At 41.5% G+C, this 15,135-nt stretch overlaps 1 protein-coding gene and 1 long non-coding RNA gene across 3 annotated transcripts in view; one reads left to right on the forward strand and one right to left on the reverse strand.

Annotated features, from left to right (window-relative positions):
* Positions 1–3,656, forward strand: part of LOC124253120 (sulfotransferase 1A1-like) — a 19,450-nt gene extending 15,794 nt beyond the window's left edge. For both annotated transcript variants that reach the window (XM_046686838.1, XM_046686837.1), the window contains 3 exons: positions 1,929–2,032; positions 2,633–2,819; positions 3,203–3,656. In XM_046686838.1, coding sequence (XP_046542794.1) covers positions 1,929–2,032; positions 2,633–2,819; positions 3,203–3,312 — 401 coding nt within the window. In that variant the 3' untranslated portion in view covers positions 3,313–3,656. The remainder of the gene's footprint in view (positions 1–1,928; positions 2,033–2,632; positions 2,820–3,202) is intronic.
* The window catches only part of LOC124253124, a 20,882-nt gene extending 7,219 nt beyond the window's left edge, over positions 1–13,663 (reverse strand). The window contains exons 1-2 of the long non-coding RNA XR_006892103.1: positions 13,651–13,663; positions 6,417–6,424 (exon numbers count right to left, since the gene is read on the reverse strand). This is a non-coding gene — a long non-coding RNA (uncharacterized LOC124253124). The remainder of the gene's footprint in view (positions 1–6,416; positions 6,425–13,650) is intronic.
* Positions 13,664–15,135: the final 1,472 nt, after the last annotated feature.

Consider the following 15,135-nt stretch of genomic DNA (forward strand, 5'->3'; position numbering starts at 1 on the left):
ATGGGTGTCAATGTTCCTGAATGTAGGACTTTGTACCGATGTGTTGTACTGTCCCAAGATGGGTTTCAATGTTCCTGAATGTGGGTTTGCAGGCCCGGATGAGCTGTAGTGACAATGTGGGTTTAAATGCTCTGTGGTATTTTGCCTAAGTGTGGATGTACATGCTCTGAAGTGCTGCTCCATGAAAATGAGTGTACATCCTCTGAGGTACAGTTTCCTGAATGTGGGTTTCTATGTTCCGACATGCTGCATGGTATAAACTCTGTGACGTGCTGCTGTCCAATTTGAGTTTAATTGATGCTGTCTGTCTGCTCCTGTCGGGCTGTAGACATAGACACTCCTCCGGTCTGCTCTGTGAATTTGGGTTTAAATGCTCGTGTTTCTTTCTGAATGTGGCTTTAATTGCTCTGAAGTGTTGCTATCTGAATAAGAGTTTTTAACACTCTCACGTACTTCCCTTCCCAAATAGGGTCTAAAGCAATCTAGCAATCTATCCCGAAATGTTGGTTTCAACTGGGCTCTCGTGATGTTCAATGATCTGACGTGCCGCTAGTGGAATGCAGATAGCAGTTCTCTATTAGAGCTGCTCCTGAAATCGGTTTAGATGCATACAAATTCTACTACGTAAATGTAGGCTCAGAAGCCCCAAATGCAGCTATATGAATGAAAATTCAGATGCCCCGAGGTGCTACTGTGTGAATGTAGGTTCAGATGCCCTGAAGTACTACTGCGTGAATGTAGGTTCAGGTACCCTGAAGTGCTGCTATTTGAATGTAGGTTCAGATACCCTGAAGTGCTGCTACGTGAATGTAGGTTCAGATGCCCGGAAGTGTTACGGTGTGCATGTAGGCTCAGATGCCCTGAAGTGCTACTCTGTGAATGTAGGTTCAGATGCCCTGAAGTGCTCTGTGTGAATGTAGGTTCAGATGCCCTGAAGTTCTGCTGTGTGAATGTAGGTTCAGATGCCCTGAGATGCTACTGTGTGAATACAGGTTCAGATGCCCTGAAGTGCTCTGTGTGAATGTAGGTTCAGATGCCCTGAGGTGCTACTGTGTGAATGTAGGTTCGGATGCCCTGAGATGCTACTGTGTGAATGCAGATTCAGATGCCCTGAAGTGCTCTGTGTGAATGTAGGTTCAGATGCTCTGAAGGTGCTACTGTGTGAATGTAGGTTCAGATGCCTTGAAGTGCTCTGTGTGCATGTAGGTTCAGATGACTTGAAGTTCTGCTGTTTGAATGTAGGTTCAGATGCCCTGAGATGCTATTGTGTGAACGCAGGTTCAGACGCCCTGAAGTGCTCTGTGTGAATGTAGGTTCAGATGCCCTGAAGTGCTGCTGTGTGAATGTAGGTTCAGAAATCCTGAAGTTCTGCTGTGTGAATGTAGGTTGAGATGCCCTGAGGTGCTACTGTGTGAATGTCGGTTCAGATGTCCTGAAGTGCTCTGTGTGAATGTAAGTTCAGATGCCCTGAAGTGCTGCTATGTGAATGTAGGTTCAGATGACCTCAAGTTCTGCTGTGTGAATGTAGGTTCAGATGTCCTGAAGTGCTCTGTGTGAATGTAGGTTCAGATGCCCTGAAGTGCTCTGTGTGAATGTAGGTTCGGATGCCATGAAGTGCTATTGTGTACATGAGTTGAGATAGGTGTGTCTGAATGGGTACTGACACGCTTTTAGATGATGCTGTCATGTGAGCTATAATCTCCGACCTGAATGCGTGCTTGAAATGCTGCACTGTTACATCGCTGCATCATCTGTGCCAATATAGATAGATAGATAGATAGATAGATAGATAGATAGATAGATAGATAGATAGATAGATAGATAGATAGATAGAGATAGATAGATAGATAGATAGATAGATAGATAGATAGATAGATAGATAGATAGATAGATAGATATGTTGTATAAAATTCCTTCCAAAATTTCAGTGAGTAATAGTGATTATGCCGACTACGTGAAGGATTGGCTGCAAGTGAAACAGGACAACCCGGACTTGCCAATGTTGACACTGTTTTATGAAAACTTGAAAAAGGTTTGTAGCTGTCTTAGATGCCTTTTGTCAACAATATGGCCATTTGGTTTACTGGGTAGACGGTTTGAAGATTTGAATGTAAACACCGGTGGTCCAGAACAGTAATTGATGACGTTCAGCTGTAACATCTAAATAAACTAGAAATGTACCTATAACTGCGTCCTGTGTATGACATCTGTTGAGTTGCCCATTGATATGATGTTTGTGATATTGCCTATAATGCTCGTATCAAGTGCAGCAAGATCGATCATCAATTCCTTGATCATTTTAAATAACATGAGAACATATTTTACTTTGTCTGTCAGTTTTCACGTGCTGCTGTCACAGGGTTTGAGAAAAGGGGCGAGTGTTTTGTTAGTTTGCAGTTCCCGTTGATCAATCTGATGACATTTGGAAGGTATGTCATTAGTTCTCTGGTATATCATTATACATCTTTAGTTAAAGGGGGTTATTCATTATTTAAACATTCGTTTACCTTTAGTATACTGGACTATCCATAATTCTATGTTTCTTCAACGGCAATAGTACTGCTAATTATTAAGGGTAAGTGCTCTTTACAACATTTGTTCGGGATGACAACGCCTATTTGGTTGATTTTAGGATCCTGTTACAAACATCAGAACTGTTGCCGAGTTCATTGGATTGTCTGTCAGTGATGAACTATGTGAGCAAATAGCAGAAGCGTGCAGCTTTAAGAAGCTGAAATCGGCAGATACTGAAATCAAGGAGCACGCCAGAAATCAGTCTGACATCTGGAAGGAAGGTCACCATAGATGGTATAGAAAAGGTACAATTGGCCTTTGTCCCTCTTTGTCATTGTTTCCTACGTGTCCTTCATACATTAAATGAAGACAGTGGATAGTGTAGATCCAAGTACTGATACTGACGTACTCATGAGCACATATGGATATATAGATCAAGCCGATTTTCAGTATGGCTGACCACAACAACAAAAAACAAAAAAACAAAAAATCAAACAACTTGATCTAGGGGTAACCTGAGGCGCAACTTTTATAGGAGGCTTTGTGACACTGACAAATTACAGAATTGCTTCTGTGTTACTATCTTCAGGAATTACTCATGAATGACGTACTTAAGCAGCTGGTCAAGTGCTGCTTAATGGCCTTACAATTATCACTCGCCTTTGAACATGACTATGTGCTGTTTCAGGTGAAGTTGGGGATTGGAAGAACTGGATAACAGTTGCACAGAACGAAACATTTGATGACGTCATTGAACGCCGATTTCAAGGAGCGGGCATTGTATTCACGTATGAATAACGGGTTATATGGTGATCATGGGGTTGTGAACACTAAATACCAAATACTATCCATGAGTATTCATCGAAGAGTGAGTTGTATTTGTGTTGTGCCATCAACAGTTATTCATGTTATATACACTTTACATGTCACAACAAAGCTAAGGGAAATACAAGTAACTTACAATGTATTTACCGGTATATTAGTTTGATACTGTTTATATTTAAAGAAGCTATGTCCTTGAAGCTATTATTATTATTATCCTCTCTCTCTCTGATTGGCTGAGCGCTCTTGTAAAATTTTCAGTGTACCCCGCTTACAAGCGAGTAACATTTCAATGTACCCCGTTGTCAATGGCAACTTATTTGGTACTTCGTGGTAGTAATTCTTTATCTCGAATTACATTGAATCACGCATGATGTACGGAAATTACCGATGTATTGCGAATGCAAATCGATGGAAGGGAGATAACTCTAAATCTGTTTTTCTTGTCAGCAAAATCTAGCGATGGTTACAAAAAGATTGTGCTTCAAACAATTCACAATTAACAGTTAGGTGTTCGGTAAGATAAATACTCTGTTGATTGGTTCCTAGGGGCCCATGAGTTGATGTACCCAGATATTTAAGAGTATATTATAAGTTCTTCACTGGTCACGAGGGGGCTTCGGGCTCGGGCTCGGGGAACATAAACAAACATCGAGTTTACATCAACCCATGACCCCTCGTGACCAGTGAACAACTTATAATATACTCTTAAATAACTGTACTCAAGGTTATTTGGCCATACTACTGAATACACGATAAATTGATTGGTTGTTTAAACTGACAAAGTTACACATATATTTCATGATGATATATGTCATGAAATATGTTAAAGTTTTCCAGTTTCCTCCATATTACTATTATTAAAATGGACCCGAAAAGATCCGGGGTAGAATAGGTCTTCAGCAACCCATGCTTGCCACAAAAGGCGACTATGCTTGTCGTAAGATGCGACTAACGGGATCGGGTGGTCAGGCTCGCTGATTTGGCTGACACATGTCATCGGTTCCCAATTGTGCAGATCGATGTTCATGATGTTGATCTCTGGATTGTCTGGTCCAGACTCGATTATTATCAGACCGCCACCATATTGCTGGAATATTGCTGAGTGCGGCGTAAATCTAACTCACTCACTCACTCACTATTATTAAAATGGTGGAAACTGACAAAAGTTTAACAAATATTTCATGACGGTACATTATTGAAAACTCAAAATATCACAGACTAGTTACACGTTCCACTATCTTACACCTGCCAAGGGTTACATTGATAACATGTATAGGACAAAATCCGGGACGAGTATCTGTGAAGCTAATAGAAGTAGTGTGCATTGTGTTTAAATCTAGATTGTATGTTTGTATCTCACCCGCCTGGGGTCACATTGATAACGGGCATATGACAAAATCCGGAACGAGTATCTATGCAGCTAATAGAAGCAAGATGCATTATGTTTATATGTATTGTATGTTTATATCTCATAGCCAAATCAAGTGCGTGCCACATATACCTTGGTGGCATACTCGCAACTGGCCATCGATGCTTCGGTCAAACTAAATGGCATAATCTCAAGGTCGCAGTAATAGAATAGAATAGAATAGAATAGAATAGAATAGAATAGAATAGAATAGAATAGAATAGAATAGAATAGAATAGAATAGAATAGAATAGAATAGAATAGAATAGAATAGAATACTTTAATGCCTTTTCAGAAATTTGTGTTACATCAGCAGAGCTACTGACACATTAAAGAGACACAAAACATATTTACATGAAATTCATTGATTTAGGTATCTTTACATTTGTTTAAGAGAGAAATGGTACTTGGAATAAAGGATGTACGGGCTCTCTTAGTTTTCACAATTGGAACTTTGTAGCGGCGGCCTGAAGGGAGGAGGTTTAAGTAGTGAGTACAGTCAGATATAATCTTGACAGCTTGATTGACGATTTGCCGCTCATATACTGGTGATAAACATTCAAATCTGACTCCAGCGATTTTACTTGCAGTGTTAACAATATTGTCTAATTTAGATATGAGATGCGATAAGAGAGACCCTTACCAACAATGGAAGAAAATGTTAAAATACTCTGAATAAATGCTGCATAAAAAGATGACATCACAGATGGGTTAACATTAAAAGATCTCAGTTTACGCATGAGATGAAGACGTTGTTGACACTTTTTGTATAGGGCTTCAGTGTTAGTTCCAGTTCAGCTTAGAGTCAATGAAGGTTCCCAGATACTTATGCTCCGACACTGTCTCAACGCATTCACCGTTGATTATCACTGGAAGCATTTCTGTGGGCTTACTCCGAAAGTCAATTATCAGTTTCTTTGTTTTTGGGTAATTTAAGAGTAAGTGGTTTTCTGCACACCAAGTCGTAAAATGATTGATGTCCTCTTTATACAGTTCTTCAGAATCAGTGTAGTTCAGTTTGCCGACAAGTGCTGCATCATCTGCGAACTTGACAGTTGAACAGGTTGAATTCGAGCTTGCACAATCATTAGTGTAGAGGGCGAAAAGAACAGGAGATATTACACAGCCTTGTGGTGCACCAGTGTTGGTGGTCCGTTTACTCGATACAGCCCCGTTAACTTTCACGTACTGCTGTCCGTCCACAAGAAAGTTTTCGAGCCACTTGATGAGGTATGAGTTAACGCCAATGTCTAACGGTTTCTGTATCATGATATGTGGCTGGATGGTGTTGAACGCAGATGAAAAAAGTCAACGAAGAGGATCCTGATGTATGACTTAGGTGTCTCTACATGTTTATAGACATTATTAAGGAGTGACAGTGTGGCATCAACAACTCCTCTCCTTGACCTGTAGGCGAACTGAAGCGGGTCCAGTATGTTGGCAACTTCCTGTCGGAGATGTCTCAAGATGCGTTCCAGCGACTTCATTGCTATGTGAGAGGAACTGGCCTGTAGTCGTTGAGTTCTTTGGGCTGTGTCTTTTGAGGAACTGGTACAATTACGTAAGAAGGTTATTGTAAATTTTATCAGTAAATGGAATAGGTATGTAATACGGACGACAGTCACAAATCATTCGTTGGTTGTCTAGTAACTTCATTCATGTTTGTAACTTTGCTATCTTCTTCTTTGATAAATCTTTACCATTTTGTTCTGTTAACTTTAAGCTATTGTACATATCTTTAGACCCTTGGCGATACCTTCAGATGTATGTGGAACGTGGCATCCTTTCATATATTTTGCTTAGGATTATTCATTTAACTCAATTCTTCTGTGCCATTTTACCGCCAAGAATTTAGATCAACAGCAATGTTGTATGTGAACATTTAACGTGGGTCGCTGACACATTGGAAATATTCCGCTGGAGAGTCCGTTTTCTGTCGGATCTTCTTAACTGATACTTGAAGCAATTAAAATTTGCTGGCGTAACAGCTGATCACATTCACCGCTCATCCAACCCACGTACTCTTATGAGTATGGCGTAGGTAAGCCAGGAAACATATTCATTACAAACTGGCTTTCCACAAACCGCTGTCATATATACCCAAGTGACGCAAGTCTGCACAGCGAATATACTGCACTTTTTTTTCTACATAAATGACTTGCATATGCAGCCTTAATAAGAGCGTGTCAGGTTGACTGAAATAGCTGTGAGATATCCTCGCGTCTTGCTGTCCTGGCCTTGCTCCCCAAGAACCAACACTTACACAGTCGACTAGAAAAGTGATGCTTATCAACAGCGAACTGGACCATTGGTTGGGGCGATTCCTTCCATTTTATTGGTAGTAGCAAAGTCACCTGAGGAGTACAAAGTTGTTGTGTTGAAGAAAGTCAGTTACAAGCGTTGATCGCACGTAGTGATCAAAATGGAAGGTGAGCGGTGAGTACTTGTTCCTCCCATTATTCTGCGTCAGTGCAGTGCTTTTTTCCGTACCCATCCTGTTTCTAAATGAGGTGAATTGGTCACGATTGTACATGTGTATGCTGCTAATCACAGGGAAGTAATCGTTACATTCAAACATGGGCCAAACAGAGCAAGGTACCCATTCCATCAAATTGCACCAACAGCTTTTCTTTCAAGATTGCATTGATATCATTTATTTAAATGCGACTGTCACTCAACTACCTGCACATTGTTGCGTCCCTTACGAGGGCTAGAATCCACGAAGTCCACACCCAGGTTCAACATAATATTGATCCTTGGTTTGTGGGAAAATAGTCTTTTTTTTAAGTAGCACCAAGCAGTTTCCTCACACAAGTGATTCTAAACCGTCATATCATTCAAAACAGCGTTAAATCGAACCCAACACGTGATTCTTCACAGAACTCCAGAGATTCTGGACTACCGGAATGCGAATGGTCATGGATGGTCCTTTTATAAAAATGACGGCCTTCTTTGGCCGGCTGTTACAACTCCAAAAGCTGATATGGAGAAGCTCCGAAAAGTTCAGAAACTGGAACTTAGGGACGATGACGTCTTGATTGCAGCATATCCCACATGTGGTAAGAACCCAAGCTGGATAATGTACTGAATGAATGAGTAATCTATTCTGTGAATGAATGGCGTTTCTTTAACTCTGCAGTAAGCAGGTCGTTCTATGACACAAGAAACTCATGATATTGAGTGAACCCATCCATCTACCAACATTGCTTAACTTCAAGGAGAATACGAGTTGTTATGTATATAACACGAGTGAATTGCAATAATTTGCTGGGTGAAAGCTCGTGACGTCAAATGTGCTTGGAGTCCGCCATATTGCCAAAGACCAAGCGCTAAAGTAGTACAAATCGTGTTGTTTCTGTCGTTTTTGTAACTGGTACGACAGCGTATTCTGTTGCCTGGGGATGCACGGAATCATCGAACAATGGAAAGCCACCATTTCTTCCGTTTTCCAAGTAAAGAGACAGACTTAGGCAGGAGAAATGCTCCGATCATTCCGAGTCGGACGCATATGAAAGAGACATGCACACATGGGGCATACAAATCCCAAAGCTAGGCTGAAGAAGGAAGAACTACCCACGAGATTCATTTATACTCCATCATTCCCTGTTACAGCTTACTGTCAGTGGTATTTTTAACATAAATTAAATCAAGTACGATTGCCAGTCGAATTGCCCCCGCTCCAAATTGCTCCAGCAAATTTGCTCAAATTGCCCCGGAGTTTGGTCAAATTGCCCCAGGAGGGTAGTTAAAATGCCCCAATTTATTTAAAATGATTAAATATGGGCCATAAATGACCAAATTTGCTGGGACATTTTTTAGCTGGGGCAGTTCCACTGGTACCCATGAGATATGTATTATTAAAATCAGTAAACCCGTTGAAAATGTTTCGCTGGGACGTTCTTTTCGGTTTGGAGCCCTACCCGAAACATTGCCGAATACAACGGCAAATCATGAAGTACTTGTTCCTTTCATTGTTTTGCATTTTGTCCAATTACGCACGTCGGCATCAGGCTCGCTATTTGTCAGTAGTGTGTGCCGTGAAAGTTGTTCTGTGTTCACATTGGCTGAAAAGATGCCATTTTAAGTCTATGGCCGAGTACCATAACTATTTCCATAACCAAACACTGGGGAAACATACATTGTCCTGACAAGTATTTTATAATTCACCTTTTGGGGGGAATAACTTATCTGCTCGACCAGGCTGGGATCTTGTATGGAGACTTGCTACGTTAGTAATGAGATCTAGGATCCTATTTTCTTTTTAACAAAATAACTCCAGTGTAATTTTTGTAGCAGATAATTTCTATTTTCCCCCGTCTGAAGCATAATCCCAGACACCCTACAGTCACCCATTTGACACAAAAGGAACTGCAATCACATTGCAAACAATATAATTCTTACGGACTGGTCATATACTTATAGAGGTTGGTTTGCTGGTTGGAACTGTATCACATTTTGCTGTCAAATAGTATTCTTGTCCCGAGAATAGGCGGAGAAGACGATAAAAACAATCTTCATCATGCGAAATCCAAAAGATGTCAGCGTATCTCTTTTTAACCAGCTTAACGGACTAAATCTGAGTATTAGGTTTGATGGAACGTATTCAGAATATCTGGATCTCTTTCTGGAAGGAAAACGAGAGTGATATGTAGATGTTGTTTATTTTAAGCCTCATAGTAACAACCATGGAGCCGGATGGTATGATATGCTTATCAATGTGTATTTACATGTTTATATCCATCTGAAGGCATAACTGCTTTATTCAATTATCATTTACAGAAAAAAAGCAGAAATAATACTTTGATTGTCCTTGTCTTCAACAACTGAAGGGCTGCTGTAAGAATGTGGGTTTGGATGCCCTGAAGTGCTGCTGTAAGAATGTGGAATCAGATGCCCTGAAGTGCTGCTGTAAGAATGTGGAATCAGATGCCTTGAAGTGCTGCTGTAAGAATGTGGAATCAGATGCCTTGAAGTGCTGCTATAAGAATGTGGAATCAGATGGCCTGAATGGCTGCTGTACGACTGTGGGCCCGGATGCCCTGAAGGGCTGCTGTAAGAATGTGGGCCCGGATGCCCCGAAGTGCTGCTGTAAGAATATGGGCCCGGATGCCCTGAAGTGCTGCTTTAAGAATGTGGAATCAGATGCCTTGAATGCTGCTGTAAGAATGTGGAATCAGATGCCCTGAAGTGCTGCTGTAAGAATGTGGAATCAGATGCCTTGAATGCTGCTGTAAGAATGTGGAATCAGATGGCCTGAAGTGCTGCTGTAAGAATGTGGAATCAGATGCCCTGAAGTGCTGCTGTAAGAATGTGGAATCAGATGCCCTGAAGTGCTGCTGTAAGAATGTGGAATCAGATGCCCTGAAGTGCTGCTGTAAGAATGTGGAATCAGATGCCTTGAATGCTGCTGTAAGAATGTGGAATCAGATGCCTTGAAGTGCTGCTGTAAGAATGTGGAATCAGATGCCCTGAAGTGCTGCTGTAAGAATGTGGAATCAGATGCCTTGAATGCTGCTGTAAGAATGTGGAATCAGATGCCTTGAAGTGCTGCTGTAAGAATGTGGAATCAGATGCCCTGAAGTGCTGCTGTAAGAATGTGGAATCAGATTCCCTGAAGTGCTGCTGTAAGAATGTGGAATCAGATGCCTTGAATGCTGCTGTAAGAATGTGGAATCAGATGCCTTGAATGCTGCTGTAAGAATGTGGAATCAGATGCCTTGAATGCTGCTGTAAGAATGTGGAATCAGATGCCTTGAATGCTGCTGTAAGAATGTGGAATCAGATGCCTTGAATGCTGCTGTAAGAATGTGGAATCAGATGCCCTGAAGTGCTGCTGTAAGAATGTGGAATCAGATGCCCTGAAGTGCTGCTGTAAGAATGTGGAATCAGATGCCTTGAATGCTGCTGTAAGAATGTGGAATCAGATGCCTTGAATGCTGCTGTAAGAATGTGGAATCAGATGCCTTGAATGCTGCTGTAAGAATGTGGAATCAGATGCCTTGAATGCTGCTGTAAGAATGTGGAATCAGATGCCCTGAAGTGCTGCTGTAAGAATGTGGAATCAGATGCCCTGAAGTGCTGCTGTAAGAATGTGGAATCAGATGCCTTGAATGCTGCTGTAAGAATGTGGAATCAGATGCCTTGAATGCTGCTGTAAGAATGTGGAATCAGATGCCCTGAAGTGCTGCTGTAAGAATGTGGAATCAGATGCCTTGAATGCTGCTGTAAGAATGTGGAATCAGATGCCTTGAAGTGCTGCTGTAAGAATGTGGAATCAGATGCCCTGAAGTGCTGCTGTAAGAATGTGGAATCAGATTCCCTGAAGTGCTGCTGTAAGAATGTGGAATCAGATGCCTTGAATGCTGCTGTAAGAATGTGGAATCAGATGCCTTGAAATGCTGCTGTAAGAATGTGGAATCAGATGCCTTGAATGCTGCTGTAAGAATGTGGAATCAGATGCCTTGAATGCTGCTGTAAGAATGTGGAATCAGATGCCTTGAAGTGCTGCTGTAAAAATGTGGAATCAGATGCCTTGAAGTGCTGCTGTAAGAATGTGGAATCAGATGCCTTGAATGCTGCTGTAAGAATGTGGAATCAGATGCCTTGAAGTGCTGCTATAAGAATGTGGAATCAGATGGCCTGAATGGCTGCTGTACGACTGTGGGCCCGGATGCCCTGAAGGGCTGCTGTAAGAATGTGGGCCCGGATGCCCTGAAGTGCTGCTGTAAGAATATGGGCCCGGATGCCCTGAAGTGCTGCTTTAAGAATGTGGAATCAGATGCCCTGAAGTGCTGCTGTGTAGGCCCGGATGCCCTGAAGTGCTGCTGTAAGAATGTGGGCCCGGATGCCCTGAAGGGCTGCTCTAAGAATTCGGAATCAGATGCCTTGAATGCTGCTGTAAGAATGTGGGCCCGGATGCCCTGAAGGGCTGCTGTAAAAATGTGGGCCCGGATGCCCTGAAGTGCTGCTGTGTGGGCCCGGATGCCCTGAAGTGCTGCTGTAAGAATGTGGTCCCGGATGCCCTGAAGGGCTGCTTTAAGAATTCGGAATCAGATGCCTTGAATGCTGCTGTAAGAATGTGGGCCCGGATGCCCTGAAGGGCTGCTGTAAGAATGTGGGCCCGGATGTCCTGAAGTGCTGCTGTAAGAATGTGGAATCAGATGTCCTGAAGTGCTACGGTGTGAATGATGGGCCCTGATGCCCTACAGTGCAACTGTGTGAAATATTTGTTCAGATGCTCTGATCTGGCTCGGGTATTTACACGCTTTCAGATGCCGATGTCATGTGTGGTACATGCTCCGACCTGAATGTAGGCTTCAAATGTTGCACTTTTACATCGGTGCTTCACTATTTTTATAGACCAATGCGTATATATACACACATGCTATATAAACTCCCTTCCATGTTTCAGTGATCAGTGCAGATTATGTCGACTACGTGAATGCTTGGCTGCAAGTGAAACAGGACAACCCGGACGTGCCAATGTTGACATTGTTTTATGAAAACTTGAAAAAGGTTTGTAGTTGACCTTGGTGCCTTACATGGTCTTAATGGTTTGCTGGGTATATGGTTTGAAGATTTGAATGTAATCGCTGGTGGTGGATCACAATAATTGATAACGTTAAACTCGAAATTAGCATGAAGCTGTGTCATGTGCATGTCATCATCTGTTGAGTTGCTCATTGATGCGATGCGTGTGATATTGCCTATAACACCCGTATTAGGGGCATCAACATCGATTATCAATTTCTTTGATCATTTTCGATACCATGAAACACGATTGCATAGTGTCATTTGTCATAGTGTCATAACAGGGTTTGAGAAAAGGGGCGAGTGTTTTGTCAGTTTGCATTTCCCATCTGGTAATATTTGGAAGGTAGTATCATAAGATCCTTAGGTGCATCTATATATATGTTTAGTTAACTGTACTGGGGCATAGTTGTTATTTAAACACACGTTTGCCTTTAGATTACTGGAATATCCATAATTCTATATTTCCTCAACGGCAATAGCACTGCCTGCAGTGCAATGGTAAGTGCTCACTATTACACTTGTTCGGGATAAGTCTAACATGTTTGTTTTTAGGATCCTGTTAAAAACATCAGATAGGTTGCCGAGTTCATTGGAGTCTCTGTCAGTGATGAACAGGACACACATGGATAAGAGAAGGTCTAAAGGATTATGTTGGTTGCTGTGTTGGTCAGTGTGGTACCAAGTATGTTATTGCTGTTTGTGAGGACACACATAGATAGGGAAGGTCTAAAGGATTATGTTGGTTGCTGTGTTGGTCAGTGTGGTACCAAGTATGTTATTGCTGTTTGTGAGGACACACATGGATAGGAGAAGGTCTAAAGGATTATGTTGGTTGCTGTGTTGGTCAGTGTGGTACCAAGTATGTTATTGCTGTTTGTGAGGACACACATGGATAGGAGAAGGTCTAAAGGATTCTGTTGGTTGCTGTGTTGGTCAGTGTGGTACAAAGTATGTTATTGCTGTTTGTGAGGACACACATGGGTAAGAATAGGTCCAAGTATTTCAGTGCTTGTTGTACGGACACACATGGGTAAGAATAGGTCCAAGTATTTCAGTGCTTGTTGTACGGACACACATGGATAAGAATAGGGCCGAGTATTTCAGTGCTTGTTGTACGAACACACATGGGTAAGAATAGGTCCAAGTATTTCAGTGCTTGTTGTACGGACACACATGGGTAAGAATAGGTCCAAGTATTTCAGTGCTTGTTGTAAGGACACACATGGATAAGAGTAGGTCCAAGTATTTCAGTGCTTGTTGTAAGGACACACATGGATAAGAGTGGGTCCAAAAAGTATTTCAGTACTTGTTGTAAGGACACACGTGGATAAGAATAGGTCCAAGTATTTCAGTGCTTGTTGTACGAGCACACATGGGTAAGAGTAGGTCCAAGTATTTCAGTACTTGTTGTGAGGTCAAATGTTATGGGCCACATGTTTACGTATGGCAGGACATCGATTTTCAGAAAAGTCCTGGAAGACCAAGGGAGACAATCCCATGGTTCAGTGGGAAACCTATTCATGAATGAAATGACATACTTCCGTGAACTTCAAGCTTGGACCTTGTACCGACAGAACAAGTATAATCAGAACGAATCTGGGATTCGAAAGCACGGTCAGCGGATCCTGCTACAACTTAAGGACGTCATTCAGTACATCCATATGCGGCTACTGAAACGAATAGGCCTCCAATGCCTCCAAACACACCAAGGCTTAACTCTTGGGTATGGCAGTAAAATAATTTCTTTATTGAAATACATTGTCAAAGATATTGTGAACATGTACTCGAACTGACGTGATCCACCCCTTATGCATATATAATTACTTTGATTTTTAAATATATACATTAAATTTCAATGTTACAAAGAGAAATATGCTTAAATGTAGATTTACAGTGTAGTTAGTACTATTAAGTACAATAATGCTTGTATTCAGATAAGTTATAGACCTCAAGCGTGTTATATTTTTTCTCTGTGTTCATAACGTGTAAAACATAAATATAAAATATGCAAAATAATTGTTTTTACATGTGTGTTAAAATGGTTAGATAGGGTCATATACCTTGATTGTTGCTGAGTGCGGCGTTGAACAACAAACAAACCAATAATATGGCCGCTTTACAGTATTTTACTTCCATCCTTCATTCTGTACATTTCCCGATGTGTGCTGCTTTGGGGAAACCGACGAGCATGAGTAAGGAGATGTCACATGACAAGGGAGATCCGTCAGTCGAGCACACAATGACAAGTCCTGGCATGGTAAAGGGACGCAACCCTTTACATCAGTCACCTGACCAGCCGTGAGACAAAAAATACTGCACACAAAGATGGGATCAACTCGACTCGGAGCTAAAGTTAAAGAAGTAGACAAGCAACGAGTTTTGATATACTTCAGATGAAGTGTATATCCGATTTTAACCCTGTTGCAGTCCAGTGTAAACATATCATAAACTTGTCATAAGAACTTAGTTAAGCACCGCCGACATATCTGAATGAGCCCTGATCTTAACCCTTTGGAGCATACCTGGGACATGGTTGGTCGTAGTATGCAATAAAGGCATTTCCTGTACAGAACCAGGAAGCTGCTTTACACGAGGAATGGCGTAGACTGCCCCTTCAAAGGATCAGGAGGCTGGCAGGAGGTATGAGGAGGAGAGTGTTAGCTGTGATACAGTCACATGGAGGTTACACTCTGTATTGACCTTGAATCGTGTAAGATACGCAAAATGACATTTTGAATGTTCACATTCACCAATATATTCCACATTAAACATTCCAGGGCCATACTTATACAGACATGGTTTTATATGAAAATCAGTGTTTTGTTTAAATGACCATTTATCATCTTAAAAACCAA

Source organism: Haliotis rubra, unplaced genomic scaffold, assembly GCF_003918875.1.
Source record: "Haliotis rubra isolate DU_JTF1 unplaced genomic scaffold, ASM391887v1 Scf532, whole genome shotgun sequence".
Classification (NCBI taxonomy): Eukaryota; Metazoa; Mollusca; class Gastropoda; order Lepetellida; family Haliotidae; genus Haliotis; species Haliotis rubra.